Source organism: Thalassophryne amazonica, chromosome 9 (assembly GCF_902500255.1).
Source record: "Thalassophryne amazonica chromosome 9, fThaAma1.1, whole genome shotgun sequence".
Lineage (NCBI taxonomy): Eukaryota > Metazoa > Chordata > Actinopteri > Batrachoidiformes > Batrachoididae > Thalassophryne > Thalassophryne amazonica.
The window spans coordinates 52,548,084-52,565,518 of NC_047111.1; the positions used below are offsets into that span (position 1 = coordinate 52,548,084).

Genomic DNA, 17,435 nt, shown 5'->3' on the forward strand with positions numbered 1-17,435 from the left:
CAATCAAGAGACACCTTTGTGAATGTAAATACAGAATGTTTCAACAAGCTGCAAACCACTGGTGACATTCAAGAGCAGGAAGGACAGAACAAACTTTGGCAGAATTCACGTAAATGAGCCTGAGCAGTTCCGGAACAAGGCTCTTTGGACAGATGAAACCAAGATTTACTTTTACCAGAATGGTGGGAATGGAATTTTATGGATAAGGAATGAAACCAAAGTGGACCACGTCTTCTATCAAACATGCTGGATGCAGTGTTATAGCACAGGCAAGTATGGCTGCCAGTGGAACTGGATCGCTTGTGTTATTGATGATGCGACTGCTGATTAAAGCAGCATCATAAATTCTGAGGTATTCAGAGCTATGCTATCTGCTCAGATTCAGCCAAATGCTGCCAAACTGATAGGATGGAGGAGTTTCACAGTACAGAGAGATAATGACCCAAAGCATACTGCCAAAGCAACCCAACAACTTCTTAAGCCAAAGAAATGGAAAACTCTTCAATGGCCAAGTCAGTCGCCTGACCTCATCCCAGAAGAGTATACTTTCAGTTGATCCTTAAGTGGAAAAAGTTGGTTCAGAAAATGGAGTGATGAATGAGGCTGCAGTGAAGGTTCGTCAAAACAGCCCAGTCTCATGTTTTGGATTGTGCCCTGTCAGTAAAAGTGCCCCGTTTTCATAACGTTTTTTGTCATTTTGCCATTTATAATCCTCTCCCTCTTCTTAACTCTAACCATAACTTTAATTTTAAGGTATTTACACGCAAATGAGATTGGAGCAGTCCTTCTACATGGCCATTACAGTTTATTTATTTTTAGGAATTTAATGTAATTGTGCAAACTGATTCCCCCCCCTTCCCCCCCCCCCCCCCCCGCCCCAAGACCAGAATAAAATAAAATAAAAATCACTGTGAATAGAAGGTTGTTAATCTTCTGCCGCTGGCTTTCTTCAATACCAGATTTTAACCCCATCCACTTTCATTTCCTACTTTTTTGTGAAACACATGCTCACTTAGATCTGAGTCAAGTGATTGGTTTGCTCTTTGCAGAAACTTTCACTTCTTTGCAAAAAAAATAAAAAAAATAAAAAAATAAATATCTTGCAATGAACCCTCCGTATTGGGTTAAGTCCCTTTGGCTGCTTCCTTGTTTTGCACTCCAGATGGCCACACCAAATCCAAGGTGGATCTGCATGTTGAATTGGCACAAGTTTTACACAGGATGCCCTTCCTGATGCAACTCCACATTACATGGAGAAATGTGGTAGGGGTGGGATTCTCTGGCGAAATGTTTTCTTTATTGCCAGTTTTGACACAAATTAACCCAGCCTTTGGGTTGGCGTTCTTGATCTAGCCAACTATTGTGAAAAGGATTTTCATCATAAAGGAAACAACTATATAATGTTAATAAATGTGGTTACCTACAGTGCCACATTTGTTGTTCAGTGTCTTCTGGGTATGAACTCACCAGAAGTTCTTTTTTTCCTTTTCTTTTTTTTAAGTAAGGCATCAAATCATCAATTTTGCCACATCCCAGGTTTCTTGCCTTCTTCTTTAAGTACATACACTTGAAATAAACTTTAACACAATATATGAGAAACATGTTAGATTTACCCAGAAACATTGCGGAATTAGTTGTGTTACTCTGATTGGCTGCCCCCCCCCCCCCAAAAAAAAGTGGATTTGCATGATTCATAGCATAAAAATAGGAAACAGAATGTGACCTTTTGACCTCTTAAAATAGGTTAAGGTTAGCTATCTTTGAACCTGTCAAAGGTCTGTGTCCCCAAAAATGGTCCCTGTGAATTTGAAGACCCTGGCAGGAATAAGACTGGACTTATGCTGAGCACAGACTGACAGATGGAAAGACGGATGGATGCAAAACCTTTGCAATACCATATTTTGATGGCCTCGGGTAAAAAACAATGTTGGTTTCCACAACCCTACCCAACATCCAATCCAAAGTGATGAGCTAACACAGGGGGAAAAAGTCATGTAGAAACACTTTGTTGGTTGACTTTCACACAGTACTAAAGGATTATTAACCGAGCAAGCAAGGTTAATAACTTGTTTATTATATGGCTATTATATATATATAAACAGATGAACTTACGGTGTCGCCCGAATATGAAAGCTGCTGACGGTTTTGGGCTCGTAGTCGGACCCGTTAACTTTCTTCACCTCCATGAAGAACTTGCTAACAGATGGTCCGGTCGCTAGCTGGTAAGCTTTCAATCTGTGTTTTTTTTTTCGATGCTGTTTAAATATTTATGGAGTACGTTCACATCTGACTTGATTTTTCTAATCGTGTTTTTAGCTTTCTGGTTTGTAATGAATGTGATATGCATTCCGGACTGATTGTCATTGTAACGGTCTGATATGGGAATAATATCAGACTGGAAATCAGCCAATCAGAGCGCATGTGGCGTTGTAGCCATATAATTAGGGATGGGTATTGATAAGATTTTATCGATATCAATACCATTATCGATTCTGCTTATCGATCGGATTCCTTATCGATTCCCTTATCGATACCTCTTGTGAATTTTCTGTCTACTAAAAGTAGGCTTTACAGCTTTTCTATGTCAACAACATTTTACTTAGTCTTAAAGTAAATAAATATGAAATTGGTCACTGGATCCTTAAACTCTGGACATAATAAACTCTACATGGTGGATCCTTGATCTCTGGACATAAATAGAAATAAACAAAATCTGTAGTTTTTGTCAAAAGCATTTCCTTTCAGACATTATTGGCATGAATGTCTTTCCATACATCTGAGCTGAGCTCTTGCAGCTGGCTGTGCTGCATGTCAGGATCTAATTCATAAAGAATGCAGGACGTCTCATTTTGTGAGGAAAAAAATGTTTTAGTCGATTATAGTTTGTCTGTATTACAGCGTTTGGAAATAGGTGTCACTTTATTTAAAGCGGCAATTCGTTTTGAAGTTAATTCCGACCGGACCCTGTCTCGGCAGAGAGCCACGCAGCATTTGGAGCTGTGCCAACGGAAGGGAGGACAATTCTTGTTTCTTGACTGCAGCAAGACAAGAGTCCCAGTTAGTGACTTTAATCCACACAAAAGTGGCTCACGGTTGAGAGGCGTTAAGAAGCAGACTTGCCGCTTCTGAAGAGCAGCAAATCAAAGTCAGCAGATCGAAGCACTGTTTCATTGGTTCACGCTTCAAAGTGGATGGAATCGCGCTGCAGAAGTGGTTGATCACATAGCCACTGCAGGGTCTGTAATCAGTGTAGAGAAATGATCATTTTCCTGACAAACACCCTCAAAAACAACGGCCACTCTGGAGGACTGATATGGGAATCGTTAAGCAAAACGACTATTGATGTCGGTGGACCGAATCATTTCTTAACAATACCCGAAAAGAACCGGTTCTCGATACCCAACCCTACATATAATAATGCTAAATATTAGCCTTCCTGTTTTAATAACTAACTCAGACTTTCTCTCGTCAAACAGATGGCCACTGTGCTTTTTACTCCTACACAACCAATCAAATGTCAGAATAACATTCATGGTTTTGCTCATTTTCAAGCCTCTCAAGCAAATCAGCACTTAAACACCAGTTGCACTCATTTAAAAGAAAATTGTGAGGCAAGGTGGTGAAGCGAGCAGGTCAGTATTTGTTGAATCCAATGTTCCCTGAGCAGAAAACAAAATGGGTTTGTTTTAAAATGAGGTTTTTTTTAAACATAAATGTAATGACATTGTAGATAAACTGCTATACTGGTGATTATAGCAAAACTAAAAATGAAAGAAAAAGTAAACATACATTTTGTTCTTTTCTGAAAAAGCTTTGCAAATCATTACACAGCAGAACATCATTTCTGATAATGAGAGACAAAAACGTAATAGCCTCTGTTGAAGCTCTGTTGATACGGCAAACAGGCACCATCTTAAACAACAACAACAAAAGAAACAACCCAGAATTACAAGAATGTGATTCTGTGATAAACACGCTGAACATCGCTGATCATCAAGTGAAGATCAGCAGACAGTTACATCCACAAGTATTTGGAAAGTGACCCTTAAAATAAATAAATAAATAGCCTCTGTACACCACCACAATGGAGCTGAATATGACTCGGACTTCATCTACATCAATAAATAAGAAATACAAACTGTACATTTCTCTGCAGTAGGCAGTTCCCAGAAACTGAGTGATCGTACTCAAAGGAGAAAAGTGAGGGAAGCCACCAAGACACTCAAGACAACTGTGGCCCATTCTTCATGTATGTGGAGGTGCAACCAGCAGAACACATGCCAAATCAATATGCAAATCCAAATCAGATCTGTTGTGATGAAGTGGGACAAGATGAAAGCAGTCTAGCAAACTGTATAGATGCTTGTGGAAACATGAATCTTCTCAGGATGTCTCTGAAGGAGGAACCTGACTTAAAACCTGACTTAACATAAAAATAATGCACTCCAGAAGCTTTGGCATCGTACCAAAAATTAATAATAAAAGAAAAATAAATAATAATATTAATCTGTTGTGAAATGTTTGAAAGCACTGGTTTTACAAGTCGACTCTTAAAGTAGACCTGCATTGAAATAAATGTGGTCAGATTTCAGAAAGAAATAGCTGATATGTATTTATAAGATCCTTGTGAATGCACTAAAGTAAATCTGTAAGCCCAAATTTATAATTCAGCGGAGAAATCTTCGTTTAAAAATGACAAATTTGCAGCTAAAATTTAGCCCTCCATGAAAACAGTTTGTACATCCGGATCATTTCCATGACGTCGGGGACAAGACGCCTCAGACGCCTCAAGACGCTCGCGCCTTCAGTCCGATCCCGCATTGAAATTGATTTTATCTGTTAGTAATGTTACTGTTATACACATCCTGGTTTCAACATCCAAAAGTAAGCTGCAATGAATGTGAGATACAGCTCTGCATGCTCAGATCAGCGGCGGCATTGACAGCGGGTGCCGTTCTTCCCCGACGCCTCGCTCTCACTGCATCCGATGCGCTTACTGAGTGCATTCGCTCGTTAAATTCCACCACGGGCCACTCGCACCCCCGTGTCTGCTGTGCAGCGGCAGACACGGCTTTGTCTACTGAATGGAGGTGCAGCCAACTTGGCACAAGTCCAGAGACTACGCTCGCCGTTTTGATGCGGAGCAGCCGGTGACACCTGTTGCTCGCAAGGACAGACTTCTTGCGCCACTCAATCAAACGGGCGCATGAAAAAGTCCCTCAAAATAATTCTCAAGCACAAATAAAAGAAATGTCTACTCACCAAGAGTACCGCAAGAAAATATGAAGTTTTAAAAAAGTAGATCCTTCCGTATAAGACAAGAAAAAGGTGCAGATGCAAACTGACTTAAATCCACAAATTACAGTTGGCGCGCGCAATGCATGCTGGGATAGGGTCTTCTCCCTGACGTCTCGGCAGCGTCCCGGATGTGATGACAGTTTTGCGGAGGGCTAAATTTTAGCTGTAAATTTCTCATTTTTAAATGAAGATTTCTCCGTTGAATGACAGATCTGGGCTTGCAGATTTACTTTACTACATTCACAAGGATCTTATGTGTAAATATAAGTCATTTTTTGGTCCAAAGATCTGACTGCATTTATTTCAATGCAGGTCTACTTTAAAGCCTTTCAAATTTCTCAAAACTGAGAAATTTAATTTTAGTTTAGTTTTAAACTTTAGTTTCTACCTAAAATCCAAGCATTATAATGTAGGTTTATTTTTGCAACATGTTGCAAAATTACAGCTCATTTTAATGAAGAGGACATATTTATCTGGAGAGAAATTCCACAGTGAATATTGTCTCTTCCTTCATTGCTGTCATGCAAACTAACAACAGGAAGAAGTGTGTGTGTGCATGCATATGCGTGAGGTTTTGAGATGACCTGTGAACCATCTTACCTTAACATCCATAAGATTGCTTGTAAATCACTTCCAAATCTACCAAATGTTGGTCATAGCATCTGATCCCTTGAATTTCTCCACCCTCAGGGGTTGAAATTCTAAATTGTTTCCAGACAGCATGAATTTTGTTCATATTAGCAATATCACATTATGAATCTCTTATCTAAATGCTAAGGAATAAAATAATAGTCGTGCCAAAGAAAATTATTTTTATGGAATGAATCTTAAAAAGCTCAGTGGCACTATAGCTTTAAATACAACCAAGAGTTCCCCTTTTAACACCAAATTATACCAATTATTACCAAGTAATTTAGTTAAATTAGCAACTCTTTCGGAAATATCCATGCTGTTTAAGGTGGCAGTGATCTTGGTGTATTTCAATTACTTGTTCATGAATATTTTGCTATTTATTGTCCTGTTTGCCAGCAGTAGTTGCTAGATGTTACAACAGTGTTTGATACCTGAAATCATTCAGTGCTACAAACGAGTCAAGCGTCACCAGAGTTTTGAGAGGAAAGGACACCAAGGAAATTATTTGATGAACTGTCTGTTACTGAGAGATCAGTTGACTTCCATCATGATTACATATCTATATGTTATGTATATGATTATTTACCACATCTCTTGACATTCATCTTGTAATGTGTATTTACCCGTATTGGGTCATAGGTGTATATATGGTAAATGGACTGCATTTATATAAGCGCTTTTCCATCTGCATCAGAGGCTCTAGCATCAGACGCTTTAGAATAATGCCTCACATTCACCCTGATGTTAGGGTGCTGCCATACAAGGCGCTCACTACACACCAGGAGCAATAGGGGATTAAAGACACTTAGTGATTTTCCAGGCTGGGATTTGAACCGAGGATCTTCTGGTCTCAAGCCCAATGTCTTAACCACTAGACCATCACCTCCCCCAGTGCTATGCAGGCTGTGCTGTATCTGGGATCCTGTTTGCAAAAATAATGGAATCACAGTATCGCATTGGCATCCAACAACCAAAGTACTTTTGATTTTAAGATGTCACCTTTATCTCTCACTGCTATCACATAATAGCATCAACCAACAAAAGACTGTGAATATCTGTGATATTTTCGAAGCACTAATGTGTTAACGTGTTCCATTACCTGTACTGAGCAGTAAGAGAACCTTCATGCACAGATACTCCTCGTAGGACACCTGTAGTCTGACGAACTCATGACAGATCTTCAGCATCTGCTCACACTGGTCATTCATGAAGGGCAGCTTCATACGCTCCCTGAAAGGAGACAACAGAGATGAAAAACAAGACACAGGTGACAGAGAGGGACAGACACGTACAGATTCAAGTCAAAGATCCTTCCTTCACCTGCAGCCCAAGCACAGCGGTGTCACAGCCCTGCAGACTGAATTACATCCTGACGGATGTTTACACCTGACTCTCAGTACACCTCACTAAACCTTATATTTTTCCTCAAACATCAATAGAGATCATTGTACAGCTGTTGCCTCAGACTGGTCTATTCACAGCAGCACAGCTACCAGTCGTTCTCACCCGCTGTACTGAGCTCTACAGTGCATCCAGAATCCAAAATTCTACACACAATACCCCATAATGACAATGCAAATGGACTCCATTTATATAGTGCTTTTCTATCTGCATCAGATGCTCAAAGCACTTTACAATAATGACTCACATCCACCCCGATGTCGGGGTGTTGCCATACAAGGCGCTCGCTACACACCGGGAGCAACTAGCGGATTAAGGAAATTGCCCAAGGGCCCTTAAGGATTTTCCGGTCAGGCTGGGATTTGAACCAAGGATCCTCTGGTCTCAAGCCCAATGCTTAACCACTAGACCATCACCTCCACAATGTGAAAAAGATTTTTGAGATTTTGGCCAGTTTATTAAAAAAAAAAAAAAAAAAAAAAAAAAACACTAAGAAAGCACATGTACATAAGTATTCACAGCCTTTGCCATGAAGCTCAAAATTGAGTTCAGGTGCATCCTGTTTCTACTGATCACCCTTGAGATGTTTCTACAACTTAACTGGAGTTCACCTGGGGTAAATTCAATTGTCTGAACATGATTTAGAAAGCCACACACCTGTCTACATATAAAGTCCCACAGTTGACAGTGCATGTCAGAGCACAAACCAAGCATGAAGTCAAAGGAATTGCCTGTGGACCTCTGAGACAGGATTGGCTCAAGACAGAAATCTGGGGAAGTATACAGAAACATTTCTGCTGCTTTGAAGAACCCAATGAGTGACAGTGACCTCCATCATCTGTAAATGGAAAAAGTTCAGAGCCCTTAGGACTCTTCCAAGACCTGGCCACTCATCTAAACTGAGCGATTGGGGGGAATTATTTGGGAGTTGACCAAGAACCAGATGGTCACTCTGTCAGCGCTCCAGCATTCCTCTGTGGAGAGAGGAGAACCTTCCAGAAGGACAACCATCTTTGCAACAATCCACCAATCAGGCCTGTATGGTAGAGTGGCCAGACAGAAGCCACTTCTTATTAAAAAGCTCATGGCAGCCCACCTGGAGTTTGCCAAAAGGCACCTGAAGGACTCTCAGACCATGAGAAACAAAATTATCTGGTCTGATGAGACAAAGATTGAACTCTTACATGAGGAACATAAGTGCATGAAATGCATGGCGTACATAAGGAATCATGATTCCTTGCCTCTTGCTTGCCTCTACTGGTGGTTGGCTCTCACTGCGGTATTGTATCACTTCCTGTTCCAGAGCACAGCGGTGTTTTTCTGTATCTGTTAGCTGTTTAATCTGCGCAGTTAGATTGATCTAGTTATCTAGATTACGATTTGTTTCCCAGTGTAATCTTTACGTGCCTTAACTAAAGCACTCCTTCTGCTGAATCACCTGTAAATTATTTACACATTATTCACTTTGCGTGTTTTTAGGAATCCGCTAGCTTAGCGTAGCTACTAGCTCTTAGCCAGTTTAGCATGGCGGCTTCTCCTGTCTCTCCCGCACTTTTCTGCTCTGGGTGTGAAATGTTTAGTTATTCCTCGGCCTCCTTTAGCAGTAACGGTACTTGTAATAAGTGTAGCTTATTCGTAGCTTTGGAGGCCAGGCTGGGCGAATTGGAGACTCGGCTCCGCACCGTGGAAAATTCTACAGCTAGCCAGGCCCCTGTAGTCGGTGCGGACCAAGGTAGCTTAGCCGCCGTTAGTTCCCCCGTGGCAGATCCCGAGCAGCCAGGAAAGCAGGCTGACTGGGTGACTGTGAGGAGGAAGCGTAGCCCTAAACAGAAGCCCCGTGTACACCGCCAACCCGTTCACATTTCTAACCGTTTTTCCCCACTCGACGACACACCCGCCGAGGATCAAACTCTGGTTATTGGCGACTCTGTTTTGCGAAATGTGAAGTTAGCGACACCAGCAACCATAGTCAAATGTCTTCCGGGGGCCAGAGCAGGCGACATTGAAGGAAATTTGAAACTGCTGGCTAAGGCTAAGCGTAAATTTGGTAAGATTGTAATTCACGTCGGCAGTAATGACACCTGGTTACGCCAATCGGAGGTCACTAAAATTAACATTAAATCGGTGTGTAACTTTGCAAAAACAATGTCGGACTCTGTAGTTTTCTCTGGGCCCCTCCCCAATCAGACCGGGAGTGACATGTTTAGCCGCATGTTCTCCTTGAATTGCTGGCTGTCTGAGTGGTGTCCAAAAAATGAGGTGGGCTTCATAGATAATTGGCAAAGCTTCTGGGGAAAACCTGGTCTTGTTAGGAGAGACGGCATCCATCCCACTTTGGATGGAGCAGCTCTCATTTCTAGAAATCTGGCCAATTTTCTTAAATCCTCCAAACCGTGACTATCCAGGGTTGGGACCAGGAAGCAGAGTTGTAGTCTTACACACCTCTCTGCAGCTTCTCTCCCCCTGCCATCCCCTCATTACCCCATCCCCGTAGAGACGGTGCCTGCTCCCAGACCACCAATAACCAGCAAAAATCTATTTAAGCATAAAAATTCAAAAAGAAAAAATAATATAGCACCTTCAACTGCACCACAGATTAAAACAGTTAAATGTGGTCTATTAAACATTAGGTCTCTCTCTTCTAAGTCCCTGTTGGTAAATGATATAATAATTGATCAACATATTGATTTATTCTGCCTTACAGAAACCTGGTTACAGCAGGATGAATATGTTAGTTTAAATGAGTCAACACCCCCGAGTCACACTAACTGTCAGAATGCTCGTAGCACGGGCCGGGGCGGAGGATTAGCAGCAATCTTCCATTCCAGCTTATTAATTAATCAAAAACCCAGACAGAGCTTTAATTCATTTGAAAGCTTGACTCTTAGTCTTGTCCATCCAAATTGGAAGTCCCAAAAACCAGTTTTATTTGTTATTATCTATCGTCCACCTGGTCGTTACTGTGAGTTTCTCTGTGAATTTTCAGACCTTTTGTCTGACTTAGTGCTTAGCTCAGATAAGATAATTATAGTGGGCGATTTTAACATCCACACAGATGCTGAGAATGACAGCCTCAACACTGCATTTAATCTATTATTAGACTCTATTGGCTTTGCTCAAAAAGTAAATGAGTCCACCCACCACTTTAATCATATCTTAGATCTTGTTCTGACTTATGGTATGGAAACAGAAGACTTAACAGTATTCCCTGAAAACTCCCTTCTGTCTGATCATTTCTTAATAACATTTACATTTACTCTGATGGACTACCCAGCAGTGGGGAATACGTTTCATTACACTAGAAGTCTTTCAGAAAGCGCTGTATCTAGGTTTAAGGATATGATTCCTTCTTTATGTTCTCTAATGCCATATACCAACACAGTGCAGAGTAGCTACCTAAACTCTGTAAGTGAGATAGAGTATCTCGTCAATAGTTTTACATCCTCATTGAAGACAACTTTGGATGCTGTAGCTCCTCTAAAAAAGAGAGCTTTAAATCAGAAGTGCCTGACTCCGTGGTATAACTCACAAACTCGTAGCTTAAAGCAGATAACCCGTAAGTTGGAGAGGAAATGGCGTCTCACTAACTTAGAAGATCTTCACTTAGCCTGGAAAAAGAGTCTGTTGCTCTATAAAAAAGCCCTCCGTAAAGCTAGGACATCTTTCTACTCATCACTAATTGAAGAAAATAAGAACAACCCCAGGTTTCTTTTCAGCACTGTAGCCAGGCTGACAAAGAGTCAGAGCTCTATTGAGCTGAGTATTCCATTAACTTTAACTAGTAATGACTTCATGACTTTCTTTGCTAACAAAATTTTAACTGAGAAAAAATTACTCATAACCATCCCAAAGACGTATCGTTATCTTTGGCTGCTTTCAGTGATGCCGGTATTTGGTTAGACTCTTTCTCTCCGATTGTTCTGTCTGAGTTATTTTCATTAGTTACTTCATCCAAACCATCAACATGTTTATTAGACCCCATTCCTACCAGGCTGCTCAAGGAAGCCCTACCATTATTTAATGCTTCGATCTTAAATATGATCAATCTATCTTTGTTAGTTGGCTATGTACCACAGGCTTTTAAGGTGGCAGTAATTAAACCATTACTTAAAAAGCCGTCACTTGACCCAGCTATCTTAGCTAATTATAGGCCAACCTCCAACCTTCCTTTTCTCTCAAAAATTCTTGAAAGGGTAGTTGTAAAACAGCTAACTGATCATCTGCAGAGGAATGGTCTATTTGAAGAGTTTCAGTCAGGTTTTAGAATTCATCATAGTACAGAAACAGCATTAGTGAAGGTTACAAATGATCTTCTTATGGCCTCGGACAGTGGACTCATCTCTGTGCTTGTTCTGTTAGACCTCAGTGCTGCTTTTGATACTGTTGACCATAAAATTTTATTACAGAGATTAGAGCATGCCATAGGTATTAAAGGCACTGCGCTGCGGTGGTTTGAATCATATTTGTCTAATAGATTACAGTTTGTTCATGTAAATGGGGAATCTTCTTCACAGACTAAAGTTAATTATGGAGTTCCACAAGGTTCTGTGCTAGGACCAATTTTATTCACTTTATACATGCTTCCCTTAGGCAGTATTATTAGACGGTATTGCTTAAATTTTCATTGTTACGCAGATGATACCCAGCTTTATCTATCCATGAAGCCAAAGGACACACACCAATTAGCTAAACTGCAGGATTGTCTTACAGACATAAAGACATGGATGACCTCTAATTTCCTGCTTTTAAACTCAGATAAAACTGAAGTTATTGTACTTGGTCCCACAAATCTTAGAAACATGGTGTCTAACCAGATCCTTACTGTGGATGGCATTACCCTGACCTCTAGTAATACTGTGAGAAATCTTGGAGTCATTTTTGATCAGGATATGTCATTCAAAGCGCATATTAAACAAATATGTAGGACTGCTTTTTTGCATTTACGCAATATCTCTAAAATCAGAAAGGTCTTGTCTCAGAGTGATGCTGAAAAACTAATTCATGCATTTATTTCCTCTAGGCTGGACTATTGTAATTCATTATTATCAGGTTGTCCTAAAAGTTCCCTAAAAAGCCTTCAGTTAATTCAAAATGCTGCAGCTAGAGTACTGACGGGGACTAGAAGGAGAGAGCATATCTCACCCATATTGGCCTCTCTTCATTGGCTTCCTGTTAATTCTAGAATAGAATTTAAAATTCTTCTTCTTACTTATAAGGTTTTGAATAATCAGGTCCCATCTTATTTTAGGGACCTCGTAGTACCATATCACCCCAATAGAGCGCTTCGCTCTCAGACTGCAGGCTTACTTGTAGTTCCTAGGGTTTGTAAGAGTAGAATGGGAGGCAGAGCCTTCAGCTTTCAGGCTCCTCTCCTGTGGAACCAGCTCCCAATTCAGATCAGGGAGACAGACACCCTCTCTACTTTTAAGATTAGGCTTAAAACTTTCCTTTTTGCTAAAGCTTATAGTTAGGGCTGGATCAGGTGACCCTGAACCATCCCTTAGTTATGCTGCTATAGACGTAGACTGCTGGGGGGTTCCCATGATGCACTGTTTCTTTCTCTTTTTGCTCTGTATGCACCACTCTGCATTTAATCATTAGTGATTGATCTCTGCTCCCCTCCACAGCATGTCTTTTTCCTGGTTCTCTCCCTCAGCCCCAACCAGTCCCAGCAGAGGACTGCCCCTCCCTGGGCCTGGTTCTGCTGGAGGTTTCTTCCTGTTAAAAGGGAGTTTTTCCTTCCCACCGTAGCCAAGTGCTTGCTCACAGGGGGTCGTTTTTGACCGTTGGGGTTTTACATAATTATTGTATGGCCTTGCCTTACAATATAAAGCGCCTTGGGGCAACTGTTTGTTGTGATTTGGCGCTATATAAAAAAATTGATTGATTGATTGATTGATGATTGGTAACACAAAGCAAAAATTATCCATCTGCAGCGCTAACAGTCATCCTACTGAGTTGTGAACTGATGATGGAGTGAATGTGTAAAATGAGTGAAGTGTGACTGACGCTCTGAATTGAGCGGTCACAAAACACAGTTGGCTGACAAAATGTCCAGAATTAAATACAGTATGAAAACACAACAGCTGGTCATGGTACACACTCGTTGATGACGAGGTCAGGGGCGAAGCAGAGCATGCTGCCGTTACAATGCTCGTATGACCGCCAGCCCAGACTGAAGGACATGAGAAAAAGCCACGAGCACTGCAACAGCGTCATCTGGTCATCTAGGTGCAGATTACGGAAGCCTGCAGAGGTCAGATGAGGCAAAAGTGAGTCTACAACATAGAATCACAACACTATAGTTTTCAGTGAGATTTAATGCTTCAAATCTACTATACAACACATTTAATAGAGCACAGTCAAAGATACTGTTGTGCTTAAATTGCCAAAAAATTTAAGCAAAACTGGATATGCTATTGAAAAAAAAAACCCCATTAACAAGAAAAATCTTAATAAGCATTAGGGCTTGGTGAGTAAACTGGAATTTTACTCGATACAGCCAGACCTAATAACCAATCACAGACTTAGTGTGGCCACTCCAAACAACTTTAAGGTGAAAAATCTCTGAATTTTTCAAAACGGCGCTGTGTTGTCACTGCAGCGCCTTTTCAGGCAACCAATCAGATGGAGCAAAACTTGTCACCCTCACAGAAGAAGAAGCTTGTTTGTTTGTGTATAGTGTCTGTCTACAGTCAACTGATTAATCATACAAAATGTGTCACATCACAACAGAGACAAGAAAAAAAAAACTTACCTGTGATAGACTGGACAGAGCTCTGTTCCTGTTGAGGGTGAGGGCTTTTATCACCGTAAAAATTATAAGGTAGCCTTTAGCTGTTTATTGTTGTCAATCAAATACAACCTCAATTCCAATGAAGTTGGGACGTTGTGTAAAATGTAAATAAAAACAGAATACAATGATTTGCAAATCCTCTTCAACCTATATTCAATTGAATACACCACAAAGACAAGATATTTAATGTTCAAACTGATAAACTTTATTGTTTTTGTGCAAATATTTGCTCATTTTGAAATGGATGTCTGCAACACGTTTCAAAAAAGCTGGGACAGTGGTATGTTTACCACTGTGTTACATCACCTTTCCTTCTAACAACACTCAATAAGCTTTTGGGAACTGAGGACACTAATTGTTGATGTTTTGTAGGTGGAATTCTTTCCTATTCTTGCTTGATGTACGACTTCAGTTGTTCAACAGTCCGGTGTCTCTGTTGTTGTATTTTGCGCTTCATAATGTGCCACATGTTTTCAATGGCCAACAGGTCTGGACTGCAGGTAGGCCAGTCTAGTACCCGCACTCTTTTACTACGAAGCCACGCTGTTGTAACACGTGCAGAATGTGGCTTGGCATTGTCTTGCTGAAATAAGCAGGGACGTCCCTGACAAAGATGTTGCTTGGATGGCAGCATGTGTTGCTCCAAAACCTGGATGTACCTTTCAGCATTGATGGTGCCATCACAGATGTGTAAGTTGTCCATGCCATGGGCACTAACACACCCCCATACCATCACAGATGCTGGCTTTTGAACTTAGTGCTGGTAACAATCTGGATGGTCTTTTTCCTCTTTTGTCTGGAGGACACGACGTCCATGATTTCCAAAAACAATCTGAAATGTGGATTCACTTTTCCACTTTGCATCTGTCCAATTCAAATGAGCTCGGGCCCAGAGAAGGTGATGGAGTTTCTGGATGTTGTTGATTTATGGCTTTCACTTTGCATGGTAGAGTTTTAACTTGCACTTGTAGAAGTAGCGACGAACTGTGTTAACTAACAATGGTTTTCTGAAGTGTTCCTGAGCCCATGCGGTAAGATCCTTTACACAATGATGTCGGTTTTTAATGCAGTGCCACCTGAGGGATCGAAGGTCATGGGCATTCAATGTTGGTTTTCGGCCTTGCATTTTACGTGCAGAAAGTTCTCCATATTCTATGAATCTTCTAATTATATTATGGACTGTAGATTATAGAATCCCTAAATTCCTTGCACTTGAACATTGAGAAACATTGTTCTTAAACTGTTGGACTATTTTTTCATGCAGTTGTTCACAAAGTGGTGATCAAAGTGGTGATTGTTCACAAAGTGGTGACCATTGTCCTAGCTTTTTTGAAATGTGTTGCAGACATCCATTTCAAAATGAGCAAATATTTGCACAAAAACAATAAAGTTTATCAGTTTGAACATTAAATATTTTGTCTTTGTGGTGTATTCAGTTGAATATAGGTTGAAGAGAATTTGCAAATCATTGTATTCTGTTTTTATTTACATTTTACACAACGTCCTAACTTAATTGGAATTGGGGTTGTATTTGTGATTGCAGTCTGAGCTTTTAATGAAATATTTTAACAGGTTACATGACAAGCTTGTATTGCTTTGTAAAGGAAAATAGTTTTTACACAGTTACATGTTGACGTTCTGTTTTTTGTTCAATTATTCTAAAGGAAATGTAATCTTTCTGCTTTCTTCAGCATTCAGTCATTATAGTCTTCAAAGTGGCTGCAATATCAAATGATATATCATGATCAATCAATCATATCAATATTAATATGTGGCTATGGGTGGGGGATGATTATGATATTTTTTACCATACTGCCCAACCCTAGTAAGTATTATCAAAATGCATCATAAAAGACAATGACTAAGCTAGTGTTGATAAAATGGGCAGAACTAAATGATCCATGAAAAGTTAGATTAGATTCAAATCAAAGATCAATCTTTTCCGGGCTGTCCTGACTTCGGCCGTGGAGCAGCACATTAAAGTCCTTTCACATTACATTTGTTATAAACTACAGCTCTGTTATATAACCACCCTCTGAGGAGCTTCGGCTCACTATCGCCCTGGCGATCTGCCATCTGCACACAATGCACACACACAACTGGATTTGTCCCTCATCGTGCTGTCACACACAACGTAATCACAGTTAACTAATGTCATGGATTCACAGGGAGCTTTTATCTTGCACAAATCTGATCTTAAAGCTTTGTTGTGACCATTAGCTCTGATTACATGAAGGAGTCATGACTACTCACGTCAGCCAAAAAAAAAAAAAGTAAATTTTTGCAGAGATTAGGAAATCATGTGCTTTCTTGATCAAGGCTAGAAATGAGTACAGGTGGCAGAAGTTCCACTCGAATTGTGTCTCTGTCTTTTTACTTTGCAACTAAATTCATACAAATTCCTTTCCGATGGGCTGTGGGGACATATAATTGTGTTGTTTGTGTTTTAGAACATAATCACTGTAAAACAATAAAACAATAGTGTATGTCTCTGATTTGGTAAACTGCTGTGAACAAATGGAGCTCTCTCTCTGTCTCTCACACACACACACACACACACACACACACACACACACACACACACACACACACACACACACACACACACACACACACACACACACACAGAACCCATTCATTCCGTACTGAGCACCATCTCCCTTGCTGTTTTTTTTTTAGTTCTAAATTCATATGTAAAACAAAAACAATGAGAGATTTCTGATGTCCACCAATCCAGATCCAGATTACCTCCAATATTCAGTGGAGTCTTTCATGCCCTAATATATACCTGTGGTGCAAATTTGGTGAGAATCCGTGAAGTAGTTTTGAAGTACACCTTCAAAGCCTATATAAAGAGAAATCTTGATCCAGAATCTGCATCCGGATCCAGATCACCTCCAAAATTCAGTCGAGTCTTCCATGCCCGGGTGTGAATTTGATGAGAATCCGTAAAGTAGTTTTGACATAATCCTTCAAAGCCTATATAAAGTGAAGTGATGCAGAATCCGGACCCAGATCACTGCCAATATTCTATGGAGTCTTCCATGCCCCAATATCAATCAATCAATCAACTTTTTTCTTATATAGCGCGATCCATGAATTAATTTTGATGTAATCTTTCAAAGCATATATAAAGTGAAATCTTGATCCAGAATCTGGATCAGGATCACCTCCAAAATGGAGTCTTCCATGCCCTAATATCTATCTGTGTTGAAATGTTTGTCAAACTCTGTGCAGTAGTTTTCAGGTAATCCTGCTAACAATAATCCTTCAAAGCCTATATAAAGTGAAGCTTGATCCAGAATCC

The 17,435-nt window shown here is 40.3% G+C and overlaps 1 protein-coding gene across 2 annotated transcripts in view; it reads right to left on the reverse strand.

Moving 5' to 3' along the window:
* LOC117517126 (glucocorticoid receptor-like) overlaps window positions 1–17,435 on the reverse strand; it is a 243,476-nt gene that overhangs the window by 19,673 nt on the left and 206,368 nt on the right. For both annotated transcript variants that reach the window (XM_034178048.1, XM_034178047.1), the window contains 2 exons: window positions 13,436–13,580; window positions 7,031–7,161 (listed from right to left, as the gene is read on the reverse strand). In XM_034178048.1, coding sequence (XP_034033939.1) covers window positions 7,031–7,161; window positions 13,436–13,580 — 276 coding nt within the window. The remainder of the gene's footprint in view (window positions 1–7,030; window positions 7,162–13,435; window positions 13,581–17,435) is intronic.